The 25983-nt window shown below is 34.0% G+C and overlaps 5 protein-coding genes and 1 long non-coding RNA gene across 6 annotated transcripts; 3 read left to right on the top strand and 3 right to left on the bottom strand.

Moving 5' to 3' along the window:
* Window positions 1-199: 199 nt before the first annotated feature.
* LOC148787964 (uncharacterized) lies at window positions 200-2154 on the top strand. Its single transcript, XR_016066205.1, has 2 exons — window positions 200-1656; window positions 1766-2154. It is a non-coding gene; the product is annotated as an uncharacterized LOC148787964 (long non-coding RNA).
* Window positions 2155-3189: 1035 nt separating this feature from the next.
* On the top strand, window positions 3190-5479 carry LOC105163278 (small ribosomal subunit protein eS24z). The gene is made up of 6 exons (XM_011081567.3): window positions 3190-3347; window positions 3461-3535; window positions 3650-3691; window positions 4172-4342; window positions 5033-5119; window positions 5259-5479. Exons 2-6 carry the CDS (start codon window positions 3464-3466, stop codon window positions 5298-5300), a joined length of 414 nt encoding a protein of 137 aa, XP_011079869.1. The 5' UTR covers window positions 3190-3347; window positions 3461-3463; the 3' UTR covers window positions 5301-5479.
* Window positions 5480-7657: 2178 nt separating this feature from the next.
* Window positions 7658-9634, top strand: LOC105163279 (small ribosomal subunit protein uS13z/uS13y/uS13x). The gene is made up of 4 exons (XM_011081569.3): window positions 7658-7799; window positions 7915-8075; window positions 9094-9282; window positions 9364-9634. The coding sequence occupies exons 1-4, from the start codon at window positions 7797-7799 to the stop codon at window positions 9467-9469; spliced, it is 459 nt and encodes a 152-aa protein (XP_011079871.1). The 5' UTR covers window positions 7658-7796; the 3' UTR covers window positions 9470-9634.
* Window positions 9635-13646: 4012 nt separating this feature from the next.
* On the bottom strand, window positions 13647-14602 carry LOC105163280 (transcription repressor OFP11). Its single transcript, XM_011081570.3, has one exon. It carries the CDS (start codon window positions 14494-14496, stop codon window positions 13849-13851), a length of 648 nt encoding a protein of 215 aa, XP_011079872.1. The 5' UTR covers window positions 14497-14602; the 3' UTR covers window positions 13647-13848.
* A 5099-nt stretch (window positions 14603-19701) lies between these two features.
* On the bottom strand, window positions 19702-21324 carry LOC105163281 (late embryogenesis abundant protein D-34). Its single transcript, XM_011081571.3, has 3 exons — window positions 20944-21324; window positions 20342-20635; window positions 19702-20252 (listed from the first exon to the last, which is right to left on the bottom strand). The coding sequence occupies exons 1-3, from the start codon at window positions 21265-21267 to the stop codon at window positions 20091-20093; spliced, it is 780 nt and encodes a 259-aa protein (XP_011079873.1). The 5' UTR covers window positions 21268-21324; the 3' UTR covers window positions 19702-20090.
* Window positions 21325-22535: 1211 nt separating this feature from the next.
* LOC110012152 (uncharacterized) lies at window positions 22536-24945 on the bottom strand. Its single transcript, XM_088881851.1, has one exon. It carries the CDS (start codon window positions 24500-24502, stop codon window positions 23996-23998), a length of 507 nt encoding a protein of 168 aa, XP_088737977.1. The 5' UTR covers window positions 24503-24945; the 3' UTR covers window positions 22536-23995.
* Between the last annotated feature and the right edge of the window lie 1038 nt (window positions 24946-25983).

The following is a 25983-nucleotide window of genomic DNA, read 5'->3' as shown; positions in this document are numbered from 1 at the left end:
TATATCTGTATACGTCCAACAAATAAATTCATTTATTAGTCAAAAGATTCAGGTATTGAAAAAAAAAATTGAAACAAATCAGTAAGTCAATCTGGTGTGAATATAAATTTTCTTTCAATTTCTTTGTTGGGTTCAACAAAATTTTATCAAATATACTAATAAATAAATCTGTTTATTTGACGGAAATAAACTTTAGGGATGTTAGTATAATTATTTCGTAAATTACAAGATATCTATGTATAGTTACGCCAAACCTAAAAAAAAATAGTCTAATCATCCCTGATCATAAAGAAAGTATTGTGCTCTTTTTGGCAATAACATATGTTATTGTTAATAGTAGGATGATAATTTAAATAAGGGCATTGTGATTCTTCAACTAATTTAAAAAATTGAGGTTGAGATGTGACATTGTTTTATGATACAATCAATGTTGGAATTGTACAAAGATTTTAAGATTCTAAAGAGTTTTGGGCATGATGATGAAAATAAGAAAATATTTCAATGTGGTTGGATTTTGCCATTGACATGCAATGCAACAAACAGCCCACATTTTATTCTCTTTGTTGCCATTCATTTCAGGACTCAAACAAGTACTGTTTGTTTTCAGCTTTTGGCTTTTTCACAAGTAATAAGACAACTTCATAAAATAGTAAAGAGATAAGAGAGCTTTTCCAAACAGCACACAGTTTATTTTTGCCAACAGTGTACGGTATTCTGCTTTTTAACTATGCCATTGCCAACCCAGTAAACACAGAGGGCTTTATGAAGAAGCCAACCTGGAAGTGAATGACAAGTTCATTTGTCATCTAATTTCAAATTATATAAATACAAAACACACACATATATACATACATATATATATATATATGCTTTGATAGGGTGGTGAGGGGGGGGGGGGAGGTACGTATTAGTAGTAATAGCCATATGCCAGCTTTACTTGCAGGGGTAATCACCACAACCACTGCCCATATTTGAGTGAAAAAAACACAAATGTCAATAGGATAAGAAGAGAGCCTTGTTGGAGAATATATAGACTTCTTTGGATTGAATGAACAACCCCATGCATGACAAATCAAACACTCATTAATGTTAATAAATAACCCATGACTTGAGAGAAAATATGAAAATTCAATTTGATTGGACAGAACCTGAACTAATTATATGATAAATAATACGCTTGTGGTGTGTTTGATATGTAGTTTAGAGAAAGTCATCGTGACAAATATATTACACATGTTTTGTAATTAATTTGATTCGATTAAATCTGATTTGGGTGCAAATTTTTTGAAAAAGGGGAAAATAGCTAGGGATATTATTGCATGAATCTAAGTTAAGCAATGGAGTATTAAATTTGTCAATTGACTAGAGAGGGCTAAGGGGAAATTTTGCTGTTGTTTGGACAAAGACATCACACCGACACAACGCACAAGGCTTTATTACATATTGGATTGAAGTACATTAATTAAACAGTGATCTGGAGTTTTTCACTTCTCAAACACCTTAAATTTTCCTTCCAACATTTTACCTAACTCGAACCCGGGGAAAAAAAAAAGAAAGAAAGAGGCCTGTACGTACTTGTTCTTATGGGGTGGCTTCATTCTCTGCTATACCCTCTCAAGAAGTTCTGGGGAAGTCTCCGTGCTACGAGACGAACACGTAAGTAAATTGGATCGAGCTTTGTCTAGTTGTATATATCATAGGTAATGAATTGCATGGTCCGTCTTGATCTTTGGTTGTCTCCGTCTTGTGAATATTGTTGGCGTAGGGAGAGGAATATATGTCCTGTATGAGGATGTAATGTCGTGTTCGTGTGAAGACGTGCACGCGCTGTGGACGCTGCTGGTTGATTCAGATGCAAAACATGCTTAAGAGTCATAAAGAATTTGATGGTGTTTTTTCCCGGGTTTATGAATTTCCTCTGTTTTGTTTTGGTGTTCCATTATATCTTTATCAACAGGCCAATGTAAATGATGTCCGAAAAGGCAAAATCTTGTGCTGTGCAAAGATTTGCTCAGTTTTGGGAGTTGTGGTCAATGGGGGAATGAATGTTTTAGTTTGGAGAGAATTGGAGGTGTAAAGTGAGGGGGAATTGGTGATGGTGCTTTGGTTTGTGTTATGTTGCATCGCATGGATCTGTGATCTGCGATCTGCTCAGCCCTTGTGCCAGTCTGATTGCCATCCCTGTTGGGCTTTGATTAAATTAGATTTTCTAAAAACTCATGACTAGTACACGAGAGAATCAAAATTAAAGCTACACGAATATATGTAAGATCATATGCAAAAGTAAAAGTTTGAGGGCAGACAAATTTTTATATTTATATATTGGATTTTGCTATTTTGTGGTCAAATTATCATATTGGAAGGGGCCAACGTATAAATCAAGATTTATACATAAAATTCATTTTCGACAAATGTCTCCTCAATCGTGTGCCACTTCACTTATGTGGTCTGAAAATTTAGAGAAGATCAAATGTGTTACCCATTATCAAATGTGCGAGACAATCTTTTTGTTGTTTACATTCACTAAAATCTTTACAACTTAAACAAGAATGGAATGTATGGTCTTAGGTAGTATTTAATTTCAACAATCTTTCATGTGAAGATGTTTTGGGTAATTAGATGTAAAATTTTAATAGTTCAAAAAATTACATCTAATATCTTAACTTATATTTTTATCTAATAAATATTTTTTTTCATTTATTAAAGTTCATCAAATTGACTGTTAGTAGCAAAGGATCGAATGCAAATTCATTTTTAACTCCAATTGATTTATTGTATGTTAAATAATTTTTTATCTGACAAAAATACTTTATAAGGGTGAATTTATACCTCCTTACAAGTATTATTATCATGTGAAGATATATAGAGGTAGTGTGACTATAAAATATATTTGTTGACCTATAATAGGTTAATAATAAGTCAAGGGGTAAATATACATTTTTATTTAATTTTTTTTTACTAATATCAATAAATTCGATGAATTTTGATAAACGAATAAATTAATTTATTAGTCAAAAATAAATATAAGAGGTACTAGATATAATTTTTTAAATTCTCGGGGAGAATTATTCTACTTTTTTAAAAAAAAGAAAAAAGCTTTATCAGCCATAGTACTTGGGTCAGTCAAAACTTAATGGACCAGAGAATTTGAATTCATGTTTAGCCCATACATATACTTTCAGCCCATTTAAGCCCAATGGCGAAGCGATCTAACTACAAAACCCTAGGGTTAAAGCCTCACCCTCTTTCAAAGGTGAAGCGCCTCGTGAGCAGAAAGACACCACCGAGCTCCAAAGACCAGCGGCGTCAGGCGGCGGGACACAGCGTGAATCTGCTCAATCAACACCGTAATTGCTGGCTACCCTTCTCCACCTCCTAAAGAGTATCCGTTAGGAGTTTGCTTGCTTGAGATTGAGATTGAAAAGAAATTGAATTGGGCCATCGTCTTTGCTTGTTGCAGGAAATGGCGGACAAGGCAGTAACTATCAGAACAAGGAAGTTTATGACAAATCGTCTCCTCTCCCGGAAACAATTTGTATGTCTTCTAGTAATTCTGTGGCTGTCTTGTTTTAAACTTCATTCTGATGCTTTTCGTGTTCATTGTTGTTCATGTTCTTTTTCCTCTTCCTGTTGCGGTTCTGTTTGGTAGGTCATTGATGTCTTGCATCCAGGAAGGCCTAATGTTTCTAAGGTATGATCTCTGCCATATTTCCATTTATGTTATAACCAAGCCTTACGCTATTCGGCGTTTCTGTATTATTATATGTTAATAGTTAGGTCACCTTACAGGACCACCTTATTTAGTTGTAGAAAGATTTCAACTATTTGTGTTCTAAACGTAGTAGTTATAGCTTTCTCTCTTATACCAAAGAAGGAAAACTCAGAAAGGATTAATAGATTAAGTAAGATAGTTGTATTGCCTGTGCTGCTGCTGAATAGTATGCCTGGCTTAAGGAAAAGAGCCGTTTATTTAGAACTAAATATGGAGCAAATCTGTTAGAAATTTTGTGTTTCAATTTAAACTTTTCTGCGATAAGAGATTATGAGGTTTGGAGAAAATCAACTGTCAGCTTTATTTTCCGGTTGAATCTTTTCTGTGGGGAGATATTATTGGGTTGTGTAGTCTTCCTGCTCTTATTTATTCTTTTTCCCCTGTGTAATTATTTCAAAGGCCGAGTTGAAGGAGAAATTGGCAAGGATGTATGAGGTTAAAGATCCGAATGCCATCTTTGTGTTCAAGTTCAGGACCCACTTTGGTGGAGGCAAATCTACCGGATTTGGCTTGATCTACGACTCCGTTGAAAATGCTAAAAAATACGAGCCTAAATACAGGCTCATCAGGGTAAGTTTCTCCTTATTCAGTCATTCGTATTTTTTTTTCTCACAATGATATATAAAACATATATTAATAGCCTATCTGTTGCTTGGATTTGTGTAGTTCCATGTATTTAGGATTACAATAATCATATAGTGAATGTTGAATTGGTAGCTACTCTATTATGCCCTCTTCTTTGCCAATGGGTTTTTCTTAACATCTACTGATTAATAATTAATTTCTATGCAGCTGCCACATAGCTTGTTTAAGATTGTTCTCTCTTTTGTTGAGATGTACTATTATATACATTGAGTTATATTTTGGTTGTTTCTATTTTCTGCTTGCTTGTCGGATGGTGGTTTTTCATGACAACAAAGATTATGCTATGTAACATGTGAATTCATCCTGTAATATGTTCCTTTGTCTTGTTCTATGTTGCTGTGCCATGTTTGATCTTCTACTTCTTTGTTGACTTCAATTAGTTATTCTCATACAATAGCCATTTGGAGCAAGTGATAAAATCTGCCTATTGATATTTTTATAACATGTTAGCCCTTCAGATCAGTTGATCAACATTGTGGTCCGTAATTGTGAGATTAGTGATGAATTATAATGCAATATATTCCTTATTTTCCCACAAGTTGACATGCAAATGTCGGTATGTGTTCGAGCTATGGTTTTTACATGTCTGACTATGTCTGGTATTTTGGTTTGCAGAATGGTCTTGATACCAAGGTAGAGAAGTCAAGGAAGCAGATGAAGGAAAGAAAGAACAGAGCAAAGAAAATCCGTGGTGTCAAGAAGGTATAATAATTTATTTTACATTTGTGTTTCAGAGCTTCAGTCCCTTTTTCTAAAACTGGGTCCGTTGCATTTGGTTTATAGTAGATCTATCATGTTTTTTTTGCCTGCACTAAGCATGTGTTTAATATGTTTTCTACAGACAAAGGCTGCTGATGCTGCCAAGGCTGGCAAGAAGAAATGAGTCACTCAGGATTTGTGCTTTTTTGTTTTTGAATATGCGAAAAATCTCAATCGACTGTTATTTTTGTTTTACCCTTAGGTTAAATTAAGATCCTTAATTCAAAGTGGCAGAATTTTGTTGATGTTGAGGCTTGAATCCTTATTTTGATTACATTTTGTCGACAGCTTGATTTTGGGATAGTTTTCTTCTTCCTTTATTATCTTTTAGTTGCCCAAATAGTCCTTTTAGTTAAAGATTCAGATTTTATGATCCACAAGATATTTAACTGCTTGGTTGAACTTATTTGCTGTTTGCCGTCCTGAAGATATATAATTGATAAAATCGGGTGAGGGTTTCCTCAGTTACTTCAATAAAACGCAACTTCATGTGGTGTTATTGCATGTTCAATGTATTTTTACAAACATCATGTGGTGTTATTACTTCAATATATGACTTTTTACTAATTTTAATTAAATTACTTTCTTTCGTAATTCATTTAACTATATTTATTTTGTGCCCTAGGCTTTGAACTAGTTAGAATTTAACTGTAATAGTGCTAAACTTGTCCTTCACTATTTATTAGGGAAAAGTATTATTTTAGTCCGTTAAGTACGCTTAATTTTAATTTTAGTTCAACTTTGTTTATTTTTGTTTAGGTTCAGTAATTTATAAAATTGCTTATTTTTAGTCCTCTGACGGATTTTCGAATAATTTTACCTCTATGCAATTTTTGAAAGGTAGTTTTAGTCCATGTGCACTCATAGGGGTAAAATTGTTCGAAAATCTGCCAGATGATTAAAAGTAAGCAATTTCGTAAATTATTGGACTTAAACAAAAATGAACATAATTATTAGATTTAAATTAAAATTAAACATACTTAGCGGACTAAAATAATATTTTTTTCCAATTTACTATTAGCATATTTATGCGCTGAAGCTACATTAACTTGTTAACCGTTCTAAATCAACTGAGATGATGATAATATTTTATTACTTGAAAGGTGCAGTGTTCAAAATTTCATGATAGAATGCGTGGGGAATGGGCACCATAAGAGGAGGCCTGAATGAGGCAAGCACTGGGGAGTACAAAATAAGTTTTAGGTCGTGCATTTGAATTAATCGGTTTTATTGATAATACTTGTTTGAAAACATATGTAACTGTTGATAAGTTTGAGCAATGGATTAGAGCCAACAATATGATGACCACTTAATTGATTGATGCCTACGCTTCAATGTACTTAAAATTTATTAAAATATTAATATAATTATCATTATGCGAAAATGTGAGGTGATTGCTAAAACTACTGCGTATTGCAAGGAAAACGACAATGGGAAAAAATTATGAAATAGATTGAAATATGTTCATAAAATATTAAAAAATCTAAAAAAATATTTTTTAATAATTTTTTAAGAAGAAAAGCTTACAAAAGCAGGAAATAATAACAGGATCTTTATTAGACCATTGCAACTTCTAGTTTATTTTTTAGACTTTTAACTAATTTAATTTGTACCATGCTAACCACAAAATTGCTGCTATCTGATATTTCACAGATCAACGATCTTATTTTATTTAAAAATATTTTTAAAATAAAATTAAATACTTCATAAATTTTGAAAGTGTAACATGTATGATTTAAATAAATTTAGCGAACAACCCCATAAATTTAAGGTTAAATTATATCAACACTTAATCAAATTGAAATTGTTCACATCGACACTTTTTTAAAGATAAAAACGAACATGAACACTCCCCATTAGATAAATTACATTGACAAGGCTTACTAAATTACATTCGTAATTTTACAAATAAACCTAATGCCCATATAATTTGCACTAAATTTAATATCCATTTAATTAAACCTAATTTTAGAAGATATTAATATATTTTACACTAAATTTAATGCCCAATTTGCTATTTGCTTGAGAGGTATGGTTAAAATTGGATATGTTTCTTTTAAAAGGATCAATCATCATTTATGTGTGATACTCGTAAGTATATAAAAAAGAATTATGGTGTAAGACTAAAAATAAATATAAAAAGAAACAATCATAGTTTGAGGGATCGGAAATAAAGAAATTCATGAAAAGAAAGAAACGTTGAGTGAGTTGAAAGAGAAAAATTCAATCGTAATTGTGTGTTTATTAAAAATTTAAAATTTGTGAAAAAAGAAAAATGGAGAAACAAAGTGGGTTTGAGAGGAAAAAAATACTTGTGATATTATTAAAAAATAAAAATTAATATTCTGATTATTTTCTTAAAAATATAAATTTTAAATATTTAATAATTGATAGTGTGTGTGTATATATATATATCTTTTTCAATAATATGGATAACTCGAAATATTGAGTTTGAAATTACATAAATGCCGAGCTTTGGGGCAAAAGTGCAATTTTCCACTTTCACGCTACTATAAAATATAAACCACGGATTAGGGTTTGAGATCTCTCATACTGAGTGAAAGCAGAGCAGCCGTCGAAGACCACAGCATTCTCCGCTGCTCGATTCCAAACCCTAGCCATGGTGATTACTCCACTTTGTCACTGAGATTTCATTGATTCTCTGTTATTCTTCTTTGCACGGCGCCCTTGTATTCAAGTTTTATTTCTCCTAATTAGTGGAATTTTTTGAACTGCAGTCGTTGGTGGCCAATGAAGATTTCCAGCACATTCTGCGTGTGCAGAACACAAACGTAGATGGGAAGCAGAAGATCATGTTCGCCTTGACCTCCATCAAGGGTATTGGGCGCCGTTTCGCCAACATCGTCTGTAAGAAAGCCGACATCGATATGAATAAGAGGTCCGTATTCTTTCTCCTTTTATCTTTCGTTTGCTTGCTTTTCTATTTGTCACCGTTTTGTTGTTTGTAGCCAATGGTGGAAACCAGCTTTACTTGTGATGCTTCCATTAACTATATAGAGATGATAGCATATTATCGTATCTGATTTACCGGTTATGTACATGTAATATTGTGGCTGTCACGGAATGTGTTTGATAGCTCTATTTGTCGCTGTTTTCCTTTGTTCTTTGGTTCTTGTGTCTGGTTCTGCATATCGAGTTGGAGTACGATTTACTTCCTCCAAAGATATCTGTTATACCCTTTTTGAATCAGATAGTAGTTTTCTTAGTAATTTTTATCTCTCATCCTTGCTGAGTTGCTCTTGTTTTGTTTTATGTATTAACTTATAGTTGTAATTGTTATACATGTAAAATTAATTGTTATTCTGTACCTGATTGAATTGAAACTTTATGATAAATTATGTTATCTGATTATCATATTGGATCACATGCAGCTCTCAGGACTTCTATATGAATCCATTTTATACTGAAGGATAAATGTGTGAAAACCTCTGCATATGTTTGTGGTGCTGATTCTTATTACACAGGGTGATATCTTGTTGCGCTAACAATTTACTGTGTGCATGGAAACTGTTTTTTGTTATGAACTGAGTACACTTCTTTGTGACTCTTCATGATTGTTCGGAATTCTTACTATGTCTTCTCAATGAAACTTGTGTTGAACTTCTTTCCATGCTCCGTACACTCAGGAAAGCAGTCTTCTGTTTTTAGTATGATAGTTAATGTGTGTGCTTAGCGAAGGATACTACTCTTGAAGATGTTGAGCAGTTAAGTTTGGCTGGTTTTTGACAATTTTAGTTCCTACACTGATCTTCTACTTTAGGATGCTTTTCCCTATGATCAGCATCTATTGTTTTCTTCAAGTATTCTTCTTGCTGGAATGCTTGGGCTGCCTATTACTTTTTCAAATCAACTATCTCTTCATGGGAGTAATCTGAAGTTGTTTTAATTGTTCACAGGGCTGGTGAACTGTCGAATGCTGAAATTGACAGCTTGATGGTTATTGTGGCAAATCCCCGCCAGTTCAAAATTCCTGACTGGTTTCTGAATAGGAAGAAAGACTATAAGGATGGGAAATTTTCTCAGGTGACATCAAATGCTCTGGACATGAAGCTCAGGGATGATCTTGAGCGATTGAAGAAGATCAGGTTTGATTGTTTTCACTTCGCAAGATTCGGTCTTGTCAACTTAGTCTTCCTATATTTATATTCTTTTTGTGCCACTCTTAGGAACCATCGTGGACTCCGTCACTACTGGGGCCTTCGTGTGCGTGGACAACACACCAAGACTACTGGTCGTAGGGGAAAGACTGTTGGTGTGTCCAAGAAGCGATGAGCGTAAACTTCTATGTTGGTTTTATGGATAATTTTGTTTGTTTTAGGCTACCCAAATCTAAGAGGTTACATGTACTGAGTTTTATTATCTCTGTTTGTGACTTTTGAAGTTTGAACTCCACTGTTAATTTTTATCTTGAATATTGAAGACTCAATTCGTTTGGAATGGCTGGCATTAAAAAAAAAATGGTGTTAAGAGAAGGAATCAGTGGCTTTATCATGCAAACAAACAAATCCTTGTGGTCTAGGCTGAATGTGAAAGAGAGGACTCATTACAAAATTGGTGGGAAGATGATACACGATATCGTGGCTATTGATTTTCCATTCAATTACTATCTGTTGAATTCAATTACATGGCGTGTAAGATGTCGCACTCTGCTTGTGCGTTTGTAGTTTATTTTGCAATTATATGAAATGTTGTGTTTAGCTTTGGGTTTAATTGCAAATGGATCTAATTCTCCCTGCAATTGCTGCTGATTCTCACGCTAAATCAAATCTTTTTTCTTCTGGTCTTCTAGATGGAGCAAGTTAGTTTGTTTTTTTTTTTCAAAAAACTGTTTGCGCTTTGTCTGGGTTGGTGGATCACTTCCTGTTTATTACTCAAAAACAATTATAGTATGTACAATTAAAAAGCAGTAAACAAGGAGTGCATATTTCATTTACAAGTCAGATTTCCTGGCCTATTGTAACATCAGTGAACAATATAAAAAGATAAGGTCTATTCTAAATATCTAATAAAATTAAATATTAAATAAATTAAATAATATTAGGGCTGATTCGGGTGGTTTGACACAAGAGTCAAGACCTGTCCCGGTCCGACCAGATCTATAAAATTAAAAGGGATAATTATATTTATATTCTCTTATCTATTGCTTTTTTATACAAATTATTTTTGTATTTTCAAAAATTACAAAAAAATCATCCCTAGCAGTCTTTAAAATTCAAGAAAAACCCCTGTTGACCAAGTTAAATTCTAATTTTTTTGTAAATATCAGAAGGTAGAAGGGGTGTTAAAGTAATATTTATTAAAATGGATAATATGATTGTTTTTTTTTCCCATCATTTATACCAATTTTTAATTTAAACTTAATTTTTTTTTTATTGAATCTCTATTAATGTGTGCGATTTTAGCACGAGCCCAATGTCCTTGATCTTGATGATAGATTTGGGTTGATTGAACAAAATAACTTGAGAAATATGACATGTAAAACAACACGTTAGCACTCCTACGCTCAAGTTAGTTTTGGATTTAAGAAAATAAATAATTGTAGAAATAAATCATAATGAGAAGTTGAAATAAAAACAAGAATTCGTAAGCAAAATGTGGTTAGAGTACGAGTTCAGAATTGTAGCAAAAATGGCAAAATAATTTCCAGATTCTTGAAGATGTCCTCCTTAAGGGATGTTGCCTGTATTTATAAAGAAGGCATCCCCCTTCGTGGGAACTCTATACGTTACTTGTATCTCCGAGAAAAAGGGCAAGAAAATCGCAGATCAGGCACGATTTCATCTTATCTCTAGCTTGATCAGCACGTTATTTGGTTGGAGAATGGCTTATTTTATGTGAGGACTTGTACTCTGCAAGGAGTCCTTTTAAGCCAAGAAACCTAGAATTTTAGGGGGCGCCTCCTTTCTCCTGGACTGGGCTTAAAAAGTAGGCCTGAGGTCTGACAAGCATTATACTAGGCTTCCCTCTTGGATTGAGTTAGGTAATCTTCTAGTAGGTCGCCCTCATCATAGGCTAATGGGCCTGATTTGGACTTTAAATCCTTTTTTAGGCCAAATGCTTTTGGGCCATACACATCATTTATATAAAATTAATTATATAAAAGTGTGATAATTTTTTAATTTAAACTCATACTCTATTTATTAATATTAATTGAATAATGTATATTTGAACTAAAATAAACATTAAAAAATCTATGGGATCATATTACTCATCCTATACATTACTTTAACACTTCGCTATCTTTTGATAATTGCAGAAACACCCATGAGGACATTTTTGTTCTTAAAAAATTATATAAAAGTTTAATCAAGTGAATAAGGGCATTTTAGGAATTTAAAACCTATAAGGGATGGTTTTTGTAATTTTTAAAAAGACAGAAGTTGTTTGTATAAAAAAAAAAAATAGGTAAAAAAGGGTGTAAATGTAAAAAAATCCATCCGGAACCCTATGGCTCCCTAATCTAATCTATCGGCCGCACTTAGCATCTGTATTTGTAGTCATCACATGTGTGATACAGTTTGTCTATGCATTCACAAGCCCAGTAGTTGTAATAGTTGGTTTTTATGCCCCGCCCACCCCCCCACCACTCACCACAACTCTCTCTCATTCTTCCCAACTTTCTGCCCATACAAACAACTCCTTGTCATTACAAACTAAAATACAGTAACAATCAACAACTTGTACCAACAAACAACTCAGCTTCCCAATTTATTATTACAAACCACATGCACTTCACTTCACACAATTATTCTTCATACTCTCAACCACTTATCCCAATATATTAATTTCAAGATTCCCTCATTTTATCTGTGTTTGGGTTTTATTTCTACGTTACTTCACTTGTCCCTACTCCAAGATTCTGCCCCCCAATCAGAAAAATTTTAATTTTAAATTCAATTTCGCCATACTAACATCAATTATATAACAAGTGTATATATTCAAGAAAATTGCCCAAACACACTGTACAATTAGTTTGGATTTGATGCCTTCAACTTATGGATATAATTTTTTTTTTGTCTGATTTTCTGGTTTCAATAAAAATTAGATTATCTCAAGGGTTGGTCGGTAATTGACTGCATCAACCATTGTCCTTACTTCAACTCTGATCGAACAAGTTAAGGGACTGTTTGGCTCTTTTCTCTTTTTGTCTACTGACAATGAGCCCACACAGTTTTTGTTCTCATTAAAAGGACATTGGTGACACTTTCCTGTCATGACTCCATCACTCTAATTTCTCTTACCATTGATTGTGAAAAAAGCACCCCATTGGCGTTTGCTGCAACTGGGAAGTTTTCATTTTAAATTATTGATTAATGATTGTAATCATCTAGTTAGGATTGACAGACATAGATATAATTAATATCAACTGCTTCTCTTACTTTCTGGTCATTTCCGAACAAAAACTAGGTACCTAGTACCCAAGTGAGTATGCAGTTGAGTGGATTTTGCCCATCGATATCACCATTTTATTTTATAACATCATTAATTATTTTCATCCACAAATCACTTTGTAAATTTCACATCAAGATGACGAGACCGTTGAGTACACTCATAATTTTGTCGTGGAAGATTGGACCACTCACCACTTCAAACCAGGACATAAACATATGAAAATAGCACCTTATAATTCACCTTTTTGTTTGCGCCATACACTATTTTTTTTTTAAAGAAAAATTAATTTCTGCTATATTATAAATTTAGTCGTAAATCTGATCATAAAAATATTTATTTGATCTATTATAAGTCAGTAGTAAGTCAATCAAAGGTAAATATAGAATTTATTGTGTAATTCTTTTATTGAATATCAGCAAATTCGGTGATTTTGACTAACGGAAGAGACTAATTTGTTGGCGATAGCTAACCTCAAAAGTGTTAGATGTAATTTCTCAAACCACATGAAGTTTACGTGTAATTACCAAATTTTAGAAAAGGAGATTGTAATTATCCCAAATTAAATTTGTTCAAAACAAATCAATTATATATGGTAAAACTAGGAGGACAATTCATAAAATTTGATATACATATGGATTTCAATTGATTATTTAAAGCATTACTAATGCCCCTCTTATGTTTGATGCTTGTAATTATCAACTCTTTAGACATGTTTAAAGAGAAGTGTATAATTATGTTGAAATTTAATAAAAACATGTAATAATTGAGTTAGAATTTGCCCTAAAAGGGCAAGCAAATAGAAATAAATTTGTGAATGGTGGTGCAGTATTATGATGAGTGAGATAGGCTCAGCTTTTCCCTATAGGGGTTCAGAATATAAATCAGACCCTCCAAACGCAGGATCAAAACATCGAAAATGGGTTGATAATTATTACTTTTTCTGGCTTGCCAAGGATTCTTTTTGCAGTAAAAAGGTGAGTATAATTTCGAGACGGCTGTAGCGACGGATTATATGTGAAAGCAAAATAGATACGGGAAAAAAACAAAATAAAATGTATGCTGTAAAAGGATAAAGGGATTGAATTTGATTGAACATAATTGGGGACCAACTGCTATACCATCCCCCATATGTAATGAAATGTCAACATTTATGATTTTTTTTCTCTTTTTTTTTTGTTTTTAATGAGATAAATGTTGCAGAAAATGATAAGATATTGATTGAGATTCAGTTACCATTTTTTCTGTCAGCAAACAACGGTTTAGACGCATTTCCGGGAAATCTTGCATTTTCCGGCGGGGGAAGGTGTTCTCCGGCCACCCTTTTCAGGCGAGGAGGCGATGAGGCTGACTAGGAGATCGGCGAAAGCTCCGACGATGTATTTGTGTGTGCTTTTGGGGTTTAGAGAAAGATAGCACATTAGAAGTTCATGCAGGTAATCCCAGTTTTCTCTCACGTCGTGGATTTCACGCGCCTCCACCATTTCCTGCATGGATCGGCGGAAGTCGAGGAATGGGTCGGGCGAGTAGGTGGGGACGGCGATGCTGTCGCCTGATACGGTGTCGTTTCCGTGCTGGTTGAGTGAGGTGGAGGACGATGATGTGGAGGCGATGGAGGCGGCCGCCGAGTCGACGATGGAGTTGGAGCGGCCGGGGGAGGAGAAGAAGAAGCGTTGGGAGGCAAAGGCGGTGGCGAAGTCCGGCGTGGTGGCTGGGGACTCGGTATCAGATTCGGAAGTGGAATGGTGGTCGGAGGCGGCGTTGAAACTGTCATAGAGGGAGTTGAAGTTCTTGATTAAGAGGGATGGGGAGGGGTTGGAGAAGGGACGGCCGTGATTTTCTGGGACAGTGTGTTCCGGAGATGATAGAGATTTGATCTTGGTGAAGCACGAATTCAGATTTCTTGCCATGCTTTTTTATGTATTTTTCACATAATTCACACAGACACAGACACAGACAGAAGAAGAAGAAATTATATATACAGAGAGAGAGAGAGAGAGAGAGAGAGAGATTCGTCTGTCCTGTTCAGAGGATAGTTTGCAAGGCTGAACAACCGTATTTATGTGTGTTCGGGGGGGGGGGGAGGGGGGGGTACACAAATTATACGTGATTTTATTTATTTATGATTTTAATAAAAAAAAAAAAAACTTATATGAATTTTCCTGAAATGAATATATATGGTCCTGAAAAAGGCATGTCCTTATATTTACATAGAGTGAATATAATGGAGATCTTAGACTATATATGCGATTTATCTTTTCTTAATTATGATTTATTTAAAAATTGATTTTTTTATTAATTAATTTTAAATATGATGCATCATTCTTTTATATCCTATTCAATAAAAAAAAAAATCCTCATGAATCAATTCGTGCACTCACAGTACTACAAATTATGACGTAAGCTCAAACCACTTGGGGTCATGACCTTAATTAGACAGATGCCCATTCCAAGTGTAATAGAGGTCGCCAACCTAGACTGCAAGCATTTTGGATCGCGGATCAACCCCATGAACACAATTAGTTAGATAAAAAATAATTTAAGGATAAAGAAAAAACTACAAGTCGAGGAGGGTTAATATTAAAGGATTAGTACCATAAATTGAAGTAGCCTAAAAGAAGGAATGATTGTTGGCATTTATTGTATAAACATGTGGAGTCTTCACTGTTCTTGTTAATCTTCAATGTGAAATAGAGAATTTAACTCCTCACAACCCCATATATATACAATTGTGCAGCTGCATTTTTGGTTATTTCATAACCACCAAATCTTATTTTCTTAATTTCCAAACCAAATGTTTATACAGTAAAAATAGAATTATTGAAGCTATCCATCTCACCGGCATCTGCACACAAATGTGGTAAAATGAAGCTTATTGATGATATTTATATTTGCATACAGTAGTTGTTGTTACAGGCGCTAAAATAAAATAATTGTGAAAATTAGGTAGATAGCCCTAATAAGTATGTGTTTTCTATATATTAATTAATTAAATTTTTAGAAAATACTTCTTATGTGTATTAACACGGGTTATTAATTAGTTATATACACTTAGACTGCCTTTTATATAATTAAAAAGAAAAAAGAATAAGAAAAGTTGTTGTAAAATTGGAATTGATGCAATTGCATGTGTTAGTATAAGTGGGAAGAAAGGTGGATGTAGATGGCTCATTTTTTTTGTAAACTAGCTCTTTGTATTTTAGATTCAAATGCGACTTCACAACCGTAACGCTCTACCACAACACCAACTGCACGTACTGCACCCTTTTCTGTCCGTTCATGCAAATATATAAATATCTCTTTACGTTTTATAAAATTGCGTATACTCAGTAAATAAAATTTTACAAATACAATGTATTTGTAATTTGTACAAAAAAATAAAAGATATTCGTATAATTTGACATGCATAACATATCCTAAATGTGACACATTTGTCATATGATTAATTATTTTTTTTAACTGTACACCAACCACACAATAAATGTATTATATTTGTCATATAATCGATTCAGGTCTAACAAAACTCAATTGGGTTAAAATTTTCCGTGCATGCAAACCTTAGAAAACTACCTGCGTACATTTCAACTCTGTCCAAACATTATTGAAATTAACTAATTAATACGTACTTAATTTTTTGCAGATTTAATTTTCTTAAGTTGGGCAGTCATAACGGGTTTAATTATTCAATCATTTAAAAAAAATGGATGTTTTATACATTTAATGAAAAGATAACGCTTCATTTATTTATTTTATTTGGAAAAGAAAATTGATAGTTATTCATTATAATGTTATAAATATGTAGTGAGAATTGAAAACTTTGGAAGCACGACAGGTGAAATAAGAAGAAAAATAAAAGGGAAAGCGAAGTTGAAACCAAACCTCACAACCGGCATATCATCAATTTTCCCACATGCATGGTGGGGGATATCTCCATCCACCAAACCTACCATTTTGCTTTCTACTCTTTCCTTTTTGTACATTCATTTTTTCTTTTTACAATTAAAAACCATTCTTTTAAATTACATCATTATATGTCGATCATTATTTTAATAAATTAAATAATATATTGATTCGATCAATACATTAATAAAATTAAAATAGCTTGCTATAAGAGATAGATCAACAGTGTCTTACTTAATAATTTCGAACTTGTTTATTGAACCTCAATCTGAACTATTAGACTAAGACATCAGAATCAATAGACGAAGAATAAATTATGGTTGGCCATTATGAGGTACAATTTAAAGAGATGATCCAATTTCATAGTAAATGAAAATGGTTTTCACTTGGGAATTAAGTTTTAAATTTGGTGTACCAGAAAATGATCTCCCAAATTAGTAGGATTGTGGACATCACATCACATCACATCAGATTTTGTGCATGAATCTTTTGAAGCAGACATAATTAAGAAGGGTTGGCGGTTACATGGAATTATTGATCAGTATAACTTTTGGGAGTGATCATTATAAGAACACGTAAGCATTTAATTATTTGGACAATTTATTATTACTAGGCTTAAATCACCCCCCTCATTAATTTGTGCTTTTGCATTGGTGTGTGCTTGTTAGTGCCTAACTTCTTCACGTGCCCTTATCTTGATTATCGAAGTTGGTTAGGGTTGTGTTTGGATGGGATGATTTGAATTTTAAATAGAATTTTTAAAATTCATCAATATGATAACATAAAATTCGAAATGGGAACTCAAGAATTTCAAATCCTTTGCAGTCTTGTTATTCTTTATTTCAAATCCTTCGATTCAAATATAAGATAAGATATTAACAAAAGTTTATTTATTAACATTATTCATACATATTTGAAAAAATGCCTCATGGGTCTTAAGATTTGTTAGTCGCGAGACATCTCCACCATTCATCAGGTGAAAACTACAGCAAATTAATCCCATTTCCTATAGTGAGAAATACTCGGAGGCTTCCGGTCCTAAAATTCGCAGAGTACTATTATTCATAAATTTCGGATCAAACATATATGCAACTTAATTAGAAAAGAAAAAAGAAAGAGAGAGAGAGAGAAAATATTATTAAAAGAAGAATCTTCTTCATTTATAAATATTATCAATGAAATTGGCAGAAAACTGTCACTTCATTAATATAAAATATGATTTTATGATTAATGAATTATGATTTTTCTTACCTGTAACAACAATTTAATTATCAGTGATCACGTGTGAATATGTGTTCATACTGACTCCGATTATGATTAATTAATTTGTGATTACTTCTCAGTCCTAACCACAAATTATTTTTCTTAAAATAAATAAGAAATGAAAAAATGAGGATTCCGTGCTTGTTCAAGTACCACGAGTTGCTATGCACCACCACCAATCATAAATCAAAGTGTTAGCACGTGTGATCTCAATCATTGAAGCAGAGATCTTATATATTAGACCACTTGAGTTGATTCCAGTGTTGGCTTCCCCCATATAATTATCATAATTAATATTAAATTTAATAATTTAATTTTCAGGAATATAATCATCAGTATCTCCCATATGCAATTTTTTTTAAATAATTCTTACATCATTAATTTTAGAACTGATCCAATACATAAGTACTTTTTTAATTAAAATTTCAAATTTAAAATCAACAGATACTTTTAAATCGAAAAAACAAAAAAAATCACAAACCACGTACTATGAAGTAGTCGTCACATACTTACATTCATAATATTCAAAATTCATAATTCTTTTATTACAAAACCTCAATCTTACTGCTCAAACAACGATTGATTGAGCCCATATGCAATAATTCAATACACATAATTAGCGCGCGCACACTCTCTTGGGGAGTATATGTACATTGCTGGTGCCACCAAAGATATATGGAAATGCGACAATGAGCAGCAGATGGTCATAGCTGTTAAGATGGGCATTGTCGTGTGTCTGGTGAGAGCGGCAATATCCTCTTCTCAAATCGTGTTTCATCTTCTCAAGATACAACCTTAATTTAATACTTCCACAACCACGTTATATGTTTTTTTAGGAGCTGTTGGTACTTATATAAATTGTTACTAATTATTAAATACTGCTTGCTGATTTTATTGTTGTTGATTGTTGATTTTCATGCAATGATTCGTTTTTGTACGCGATTTATTTAAAAGAAAATTGAGATTTTATATATTTAAAATTTCAGCCACCACAAATATTTTTATTAGGACTTTTAACTGTCGTGTAATAATTATTTATTATCATTTTCAACCATAATTATTAATATTATAATTAATAGTAATTCTTTTTCAAATAAATTTTTTAAAAAAAAAATTGTGACATATTTCGTCCCTACAGTGACTTGTTTGGTTGCAATCAGTGTCCCCATGTTATGAGCCTACCTGATTTTATTGCACAGTTTCCAGCACCAATAATTGTAAATAGGCAGCAGCCAAAGTGAGACAATTCAGCGGAAATGACTTCTTGTTGCTTGCTTCTGAATGATTGACAGTCCAAAAGCCCCGTGCCCAATGTTACCTCGATTTAGAAGATTAAAATTTTACAATTAATATTAAAATTGTTTTATAAATATAAATATAAAGATATTTTTCTAGTATTTTTTTTTTTTGGTATTTTGTGGTGCTTGAATGTATTTTGGTAATTTAAGTTATTGATTTACTGATTTATAGACGTTGAAAATTTTTAATTTACTTTGGATAAAAGTGAGCTGACAAAATTGAAAAGATCAAAATAAATTAGGAAGAATGCATTTCTAGTACGAAAATAATATAAGCTTTTGTTGTCTTTGCGAACGCTGGAGTCACGTAGGTTGCATGTCGTTTTATGATAATGTCTTTCTCTAGACATGTATGTATACCAGTAGAATTATAAATTATAATTCAATTTTATATCATTTTATTTTATTATAGTCAAACTTATTTAGCGCGATCAATCCCAATTTGAACCTTTGTACTAATAAAAAATCTAAATTTAGAAACCCAAGTTTCTAAATCACATAATTAAGAACTTATACAATTAAATTGAACTTTTGAAGTCAAGTGCTTGCTATCATCTCAAAAGACCGATTAAATTATGTACGTAGCATATATATTGCTTAAAATAAAGGATACAATAAAATTTAATGTATGAGACAAATATGAGACGCGACGAGTACAAAAAATTCTAACATGAATCAAATATATAATAAATATACATTTAGGATGGAATTGACATATAGTTAAAAAAAAAAAAAAATTGATTAATGACATGACAAACATATCCGTCTTTCCGGCCCCTCAAACATAACGTATTTTGGGCTCGCTCACTACAAATTCTCAATACACTCTTGGCCCATCCCAATTCATCTGAACATATACATATTAGATCCATTTATACATTCTTGATCACACACACCCACCAAACTTTATTAAGTATTTACAATAAGGACATAACCAAACTTTATTAAGTATTTACAATAAGGACATAATATCCCTTGTAACTATAGCATGTTGTTGTCCGATACTAGCTACCGGAATACTTGTGGAACTCACTCTCTGGTTTCTACTGCTGCTGCTGATTGAGCCTGGCCGCTGCAACCATTGACTCAGCCACGCCTCCTGGATACGTGCTCATATCCGCTTTGTTCCTTATCTCCGCGCCAACAGCCGCGTCGGCGTCTTCCTTAGTCACCGCCCTGTCGTCCGGAAGTTTCCACGTTGCACCCTACACACATGCAAGAATATATTGCCAGGGTGAAAATAATTAGGCTTCCAAGTGTTATGAATAGTGCCAAGATTGTGGATCTAATTTACAGCCAACACGTCGCGGAGCTTGATCTTTTTATCTTCAGCCATGGTACGAGCATTGTGTTTGGCAGCAGATTGAGCTTCTGATGCAACACCGCCGGGGATGACTTGGTTCCGGCCCGTTGCTCGGCTCTCCACAGCCTGTATTGCTGCCGCGTCGCTTTCGTCCACCGGTTTGACCCCGGCGGAAAGAGCCACCGACTCCAGTGCTTGTCCAATCGTCATTGATATGGGATTCAAAGCTGACAGCGGTGGAGCTGCTGGTCCCTCTTCGCCTGCCACCGCATATCTTCCCACAACCTGTCATAAATTATTAACCAAGAGAAGGAGGAAAGTTGCTTCTCAAAAACCAACTTTTTTGACGAAAAATCCTTATCAAACAAGTCTGAACCAACCAAATAAATCACTGTAAGAACCCTAGTTCCATTCAAATGGAAGAATTGATGAAAAGACAGTAGACATATAACATTTAATCATTAATTATTATGATTAATAATAAATAGTAAAAAAATAGTTATTACCACGATAGATTGTCGATCATTATTTTTTTTTCTAGTACAAGTTATGAGAGATGGTGAGTGTAAATGGGGTATAGGTATAAGGTATACCTCTCCGGCAACACATTCTGTGATAACGCGGTGGCCACCAACGTCGTCCTGAGAAATGGAAACGCCGTGCTCCCTGGTGGCTTCGGTAACATCATCGGGCCCGAGGACGCCCCGTCTCACATTCATATCTGCGGCTGATTGCATCACGGCGGCTGGGCCGCCCTTCTGAGTCTGGCCGAGTACAATACTCTCAGCCGCCTGGGCGGCGGCAGCGTCTTTCGGGGCGACGGGTTTCGAAGCTAGTTCGCCGGAAACCTGGAAAATGTCCCCGTACGTCACGGCTTCTTGCCCGGCCTGCGGCCGTCTGGGTTGTCCCTGACTCATTGTGGACTTTGGAGAAAGCTAAATCAAAAATCAACACTAGGGTACGGGCGATTGTGGAGGCCTGATAATGAATGTTTGTGGAGGATGGACGCGCGGCGCTGAGTATACGTTACACGTGTTGACTAAAAGAAGAGAACACTTCAACGAATTTCTGACGCAGACTCATACTCACATTCAGCACTTAATCATACAATTGATGTATAATTTTAAAAAATAATTAATTAAAAATAGATATATTATACTTATGATTGAATTGACTCGATCAAAATGAATTTGAATAAGAATTTTTTCATATAAATTCATATATTGGTCGCACAATTTATGCATTCTTTCAAAAACTTATCAATAATATTTTTCTCAAGACCTGAAACTATATGTAAATTATTATAAGCGTCTACTTATATATCAAGAACTATTTTTACAAGAATATTAAATATTATAAATGATTATCTCTACATTCTGTATTTATTAAAGATAATAAATCGGTATTATAATTTAAAAATAACTATAAACATCATATATATATATATATATAAATTCTTACCGCGCCTAATTCCGTTAAATTATAGTATTATACACTAATAATATAATATGTATTATATTCATCATGTGCTTGATTTAGATATGATCGAACTGAAATTGGGCAAAAATTTTATATAAATATAGTATCAAAATATATTTTATTTTATATCTGAATCATCTTTTTCATTCCCTCTTTTCACCCATCTCACTCATTATCTAAAACTTTTATCTCCTACTCAATTTTTTCTATTTCAATCATATTATTTTAGACTATTTTCTAAATTCATTTGATATATTAAAAGTTAACTAAAAAATACCTTGATTATGTATACCATCTAATCCACATTAATTATATATTCTAAAAAATTAATTGCGAGAATGTCAGCAATGCAGGTTCACTATATGGATCCAAATCCTTAGGCCCTACCCATAAATCACCAGGAAGCCCATCACAGCCCCAATTAATGTCATAGCATCGGTCTACAACCATCACCGCCAAGGCCCACTACTTCGGTTTGCCAGCGGAACCATTCCAAAACAAGATGGGAGAACTCCCGTTTAAATTGAACTAATTACATGACAAATATAATCCATATCATATGTCGCACTGATAAAATGTAAGTTGCGTAAGTAATTATTATATCCAACCAGCCCTCATTTGAATAGCAATATACAATTTGAAATTTCTGAATGGAGGAAAAGAGAACAGCAGAGCAGGGTATATATGCTTATACCAATTCCAAAGAGAAGAGAAAGGGATTGCAACTTTCATCAGACTTGAAGAAAGAAAGATTTACTGACAGCAAAAGGGGGGAACGATGCCCATATTTCCTCATCCTCAACACATAAGGCCACTCCTTCCTGTCTTGATTTTCATAGTGGCCACGCCCATCCTCAAGTCACCATCACACTAAGAGGATAGATAAGTCCTTACCAGTGGCAAAGGTCACAAAACCACTCCGACGACAAAAAGAGGCGGAGATAGGGAACAAATTCAAGACCCCACCTCCCCTTTCATCACTTCTAATGACTAGAAACATGACTACGACAACAAGAAGAGAGAAAAGCCCGTCAAGCCAACATCAAGATCCACCAAAATCCTGCCTGTAAGAGAGCAATACAATATAGTAGACAGACTTTCAAACTAAACCAAGCTTTTAGAAAGAATTGACTTATAAAGCCGCAGAAAACACAGCTGAAAATTTGATACATGCTCCAGTAATAATTGCAAACAGCAGAACTTTACAGAGTAGTTTTACGACCCTCCCCTCGTGAAGGTTACCAAAATATTTAAACTTGTGTATTCTAAGCTTAATTTGAGCACAAACAATGTCATACACATTAGTGGCAGAGAAGGTAAAGAAAAACCAAGGTTAATCCACACAAATAGTGAGTAGGAACAGATATGACAAAACAGTAAGATATATGTTCCAATCTAGTGACAACCTCATTGAAGCGGACAGGTTCAATTATCAAGCCATCTTCACTCGTCAGCTGCTATAATCTGATGTGATCGGCATCATGTATCATTTCAAGTCTTATGCAACAACATATGCTTGCGTTAAACAAATATAAGAAAACTATCAACACAAAAGGCTGGTAAGAGAAAAGGAACATCACAGAAGTACAGGATCAATTAGGACAACGAGGCGTATACTCAGCTCCTGCGTCCCGGACTACCATTCTTGTATCATTGCAAGAAAACGCAGCATCTAAATTTCTGCTATACCAAATTCCTTCTATGCATAAACCGCAAGAAAGACATTGCTATCCCTACATAACCAGAAACACAGATGCAGCTTTAGCATTCTAACACCATAAGTGCTTCTAACCGCTCTCATGTTTTCTTAAGCAGTGTACGGGAACATCAAAGTATGCCGGAATTTGAATAACTATTCTACTTATTCTACTCAAAACAATTCGAGCAACACACGAAACCCTATTAAAAGTTAAAGTAAATTTCAACTGTATTTTCGATCTTTCCTTGATAGAGCATGATTTCATAGCAGTTCTTGATTGATCTAATTCTGTTAAATGGTGTAAATCACGAATACGAACTATGCACCATCGTAACTAAGGGGAAGATAGATTTCGTCGGGAATTTTCTACTTATTAACCACAAACGCATCGAAATTGCGTTTTCAAACATGAAAGGAGTAATCTCTAATATTGAAAGTGAAACAAAGAAAGGCAAAGTCATTTCCTTTTACTGTACAAGAACAAGCCTACTCCCAGCTCCCATATCCCCATCGCCATCCTCCTCAGCACCGTCGTCGTCGTCTTCCTCAGCCGCCGCACCTTTGGGCACCGTCACCACCAGCTCCCCGTCTTCATAAGAGGCAGAGGCGAGCTCGGGCAGTGTGGAAGCCGGCAGCCGAAATCGCCACAAATCGAGCTCAAACTCAGTTCCCGACAAATCAACAACACCGTTTCCCCTTATAACAATCTTAGTAACCCCAGGGTAGATCTCGACAGCATCGGCCCTGACGCCACCGCTGATATCATCGGTGGCAGCGGTGAATCTGAAGGAGTCAGAGGTTTCGTCGATCGAAACGTCGGCGTCCGAGTGAAACGGCAGCTCCAAAACCTTGGCAAAGATATGGGGCAGGCGCCTCAGCTTCTTTTGCCGGCAGCCGTTCGCCTGAGCTAGCAACGACGCAACGTCGTACTGCAGCGTGATGTTGCGCTTCCTGGGCACGGGGTGAACCTTCATTTGAGGGCAAAGATGGCACCTTTTTCCTCCGAAGACAATAAACAAAACTTTCCCTATAAGAAAAAAAAGGAGCCCAGATGAATTTTCAAGGCAAAGATTTGATTTTCCGGAAAAAGCAACAAGAAAAGCCTGGATTAAAAAGTCGCGCAGAGAAGAATTCGAGGCGGAGGAGATTGGGATTGGGTTATCGAGAGAGAAACAAAAGAACCCAAGAGAATCTTGAATTGAGAAGGGGGCCCGGGCAACAATTTGAGGCGAAGATTGGACAGTAGAAACAAGAAAAAAATGGAATTGTTGAGAAGAGAAGAAAAGAAAAGATAAAGAGTGAATTGAAATTTGAATTGATAGATTTGGTTTTTGGGGTTTTGGTGGTCACCCTCTACGTGTAAAGGAGGCGAGTGTGCAAAAGGAGGAAAGAAGATAACCAACACTACTGTATCAGGCTCTCACCCACCATAAATAAAATAGCACTTTATTTTAATTTTTTCCTGAGAGTGGTGGGACGTCGTGTTTTCATGCATTAATAGTGTTGGAAATTGGGTTGCATTTGTAATCCGTAATCATTTATATTTCATATAGTATTTGAATTCTCTCAAATTCACCTTGGTGTCAGGATTCCTCCAAAGTAAATATTATTCAATAGAGTTTTGTAATTTTTCAAATATATATTTGGAATATGACTTCTCAAAACAGATATGGTTGAGTATACATTAAATACAGTACATGATCGTCACCAAATGAACATAGAAACACAAATTTGATATAAATGAGTTGATCACAACACTTATCTAAAACATATTCTCTCGAAATAGTCTCTCTCAGTATATATCTCTTTACATTCTCCTCTGGAGCAGATTTGAGATGTGTAAATAAATGGATTACTTTGGTAGTAATCCACCGAAACATATTCGTGGGATGATCTTCAAGACAACGAGAAAATTGATGTGTTTGTAACTTGTAGACGAGCCAAATCCGAATACGTATATCGACATACTTCTGTTGATACAGGTTTAATCGGTCCACAATACTGTGACTATATATTTAGTATCCATATAAAAAAATTATTTATTATACACAAGATTTATTTATGAGATAATTTATTATGAATGATCCATTGTTATTTCCCAACAAATAACTATACAATAATGTGAAATAAAAAAAGGTATCAAATAATTTAATTTATATACTAATACAAAACCCACAGTACGTTTGTTAAATATAATGATTTAATTTAATATTTTTACGATCAATTTATATATAAAAAGGATTAAAATGTTGTCATCATGGTTAGTGGTCACAAGTGGTAGTAGTAGCATTAGTGGGAGTTTGTGGAAGAGATCAATAATTGTGGATATTCCTTTTTTTTGTGGTAAATTTATTTAAAAAATCTTATAAATTAGAAACACCAATAACAAAAAATTATGCAATAATTAGGGTAAATTATATCCATATTCACTAAGATTATGTTTAATTATAAAAAT

Source organism: Sesamum indicum, linkage group LG6, assembly GCF_026168435.1.
Source record: "Sesamum indicum cultivar Baizhima isolate 11 linkage group LG6, ASM2616843v1, whole genome shotgun sequence".
Classification (NCBI taxonomy): domain Eukaryota; kingdom Viridiplantae; phylum Streptophyta; class Magnoliopsida; order Lamiales; family Pedaliaceae; genus Sesamum; species Sesamum indicum.
Note: the sequence above shows the minus strand (reverse complement) of the source record. Positions and strands in the feature narration are given on the sequence as shown.

Excerpts from the sequence above, each read along its gene's own strand:
- LOC105163279 (XM_011081569.3), top strand. Across the intron at positions 8,076-9,093 it reads GACATCGATATGAATAAGAG|GGCTGGTGAACTGTCGAATG; the intron begins GTCCGTATTCTT and ends AATTGTTCACAG. Across the intron at positions 9,283-9,363 it reads GAGCGATTGAAGAAGATCAG|GAACCATCGTGGACTCCGTC; the intron begins GTTTGATTGTTT and ends TGCCACTCTTAG.
- LOC110012152 (XM_088881851.1), bottom strand. The coding sequence starts at position 24,502 with ATGAAGGTTCACCCCGTGCCCAGGAAGCGCAACATCACGCTGCAGTAC.
- LOC105163278 (XM_011081567.3), top strand. The coding sequence starts at position 3,464 with ATGGCGGACAAGGCAGTAACTATCAGAACAAGGAAGTTTATGACAAAT. Across the intron at positions 4,343-5,032 it reads CTAAATACAGGCTCATCAGG|AATGGTCTTGATACCAAGGT; the intron begins GTAAGTTTCTCC and ends TTTGGTTTGCAG. Across the intron at positions 5,120-5,258 it reads AAATCCGTGGTGTCAAGAAG|ACAAAGGCTGCTGATGCTGC; the intron begins GTATAATAATTT and ends TGTTTTCTACAG.
- LOC105163280 (XM_011081570.3), bottom strand. The coding sequence starts at position 14,496 with ATGGCAAGAAATCTGAATTCGTGCTTCACCAAGATCAAATCTCTATCA.
- LOC105163281 (XM_011081571.3), bottom strand. The coding sequence starts at position 21,267 with ATGAGTCAGGGACAACCCAGACGGCCGCAGGCCGGGCAAGAAGCCGTG. Across the intron at positions 20,636-20,943 it reads CAGAATGTGTTGCCGGAGAG|GTTGTGGGAAGATATGCGGT; the intron begins GTATACCTTATA and ends AATTTATGACAG. Across the intron at positions 20,253-20,341 it reads AGCTCCGCGACGTGTTGGCT|GGTGCAACGTGGAAACTTCC; the intron begins GTAAATTAGATC and ends GCATGTGTGTAG.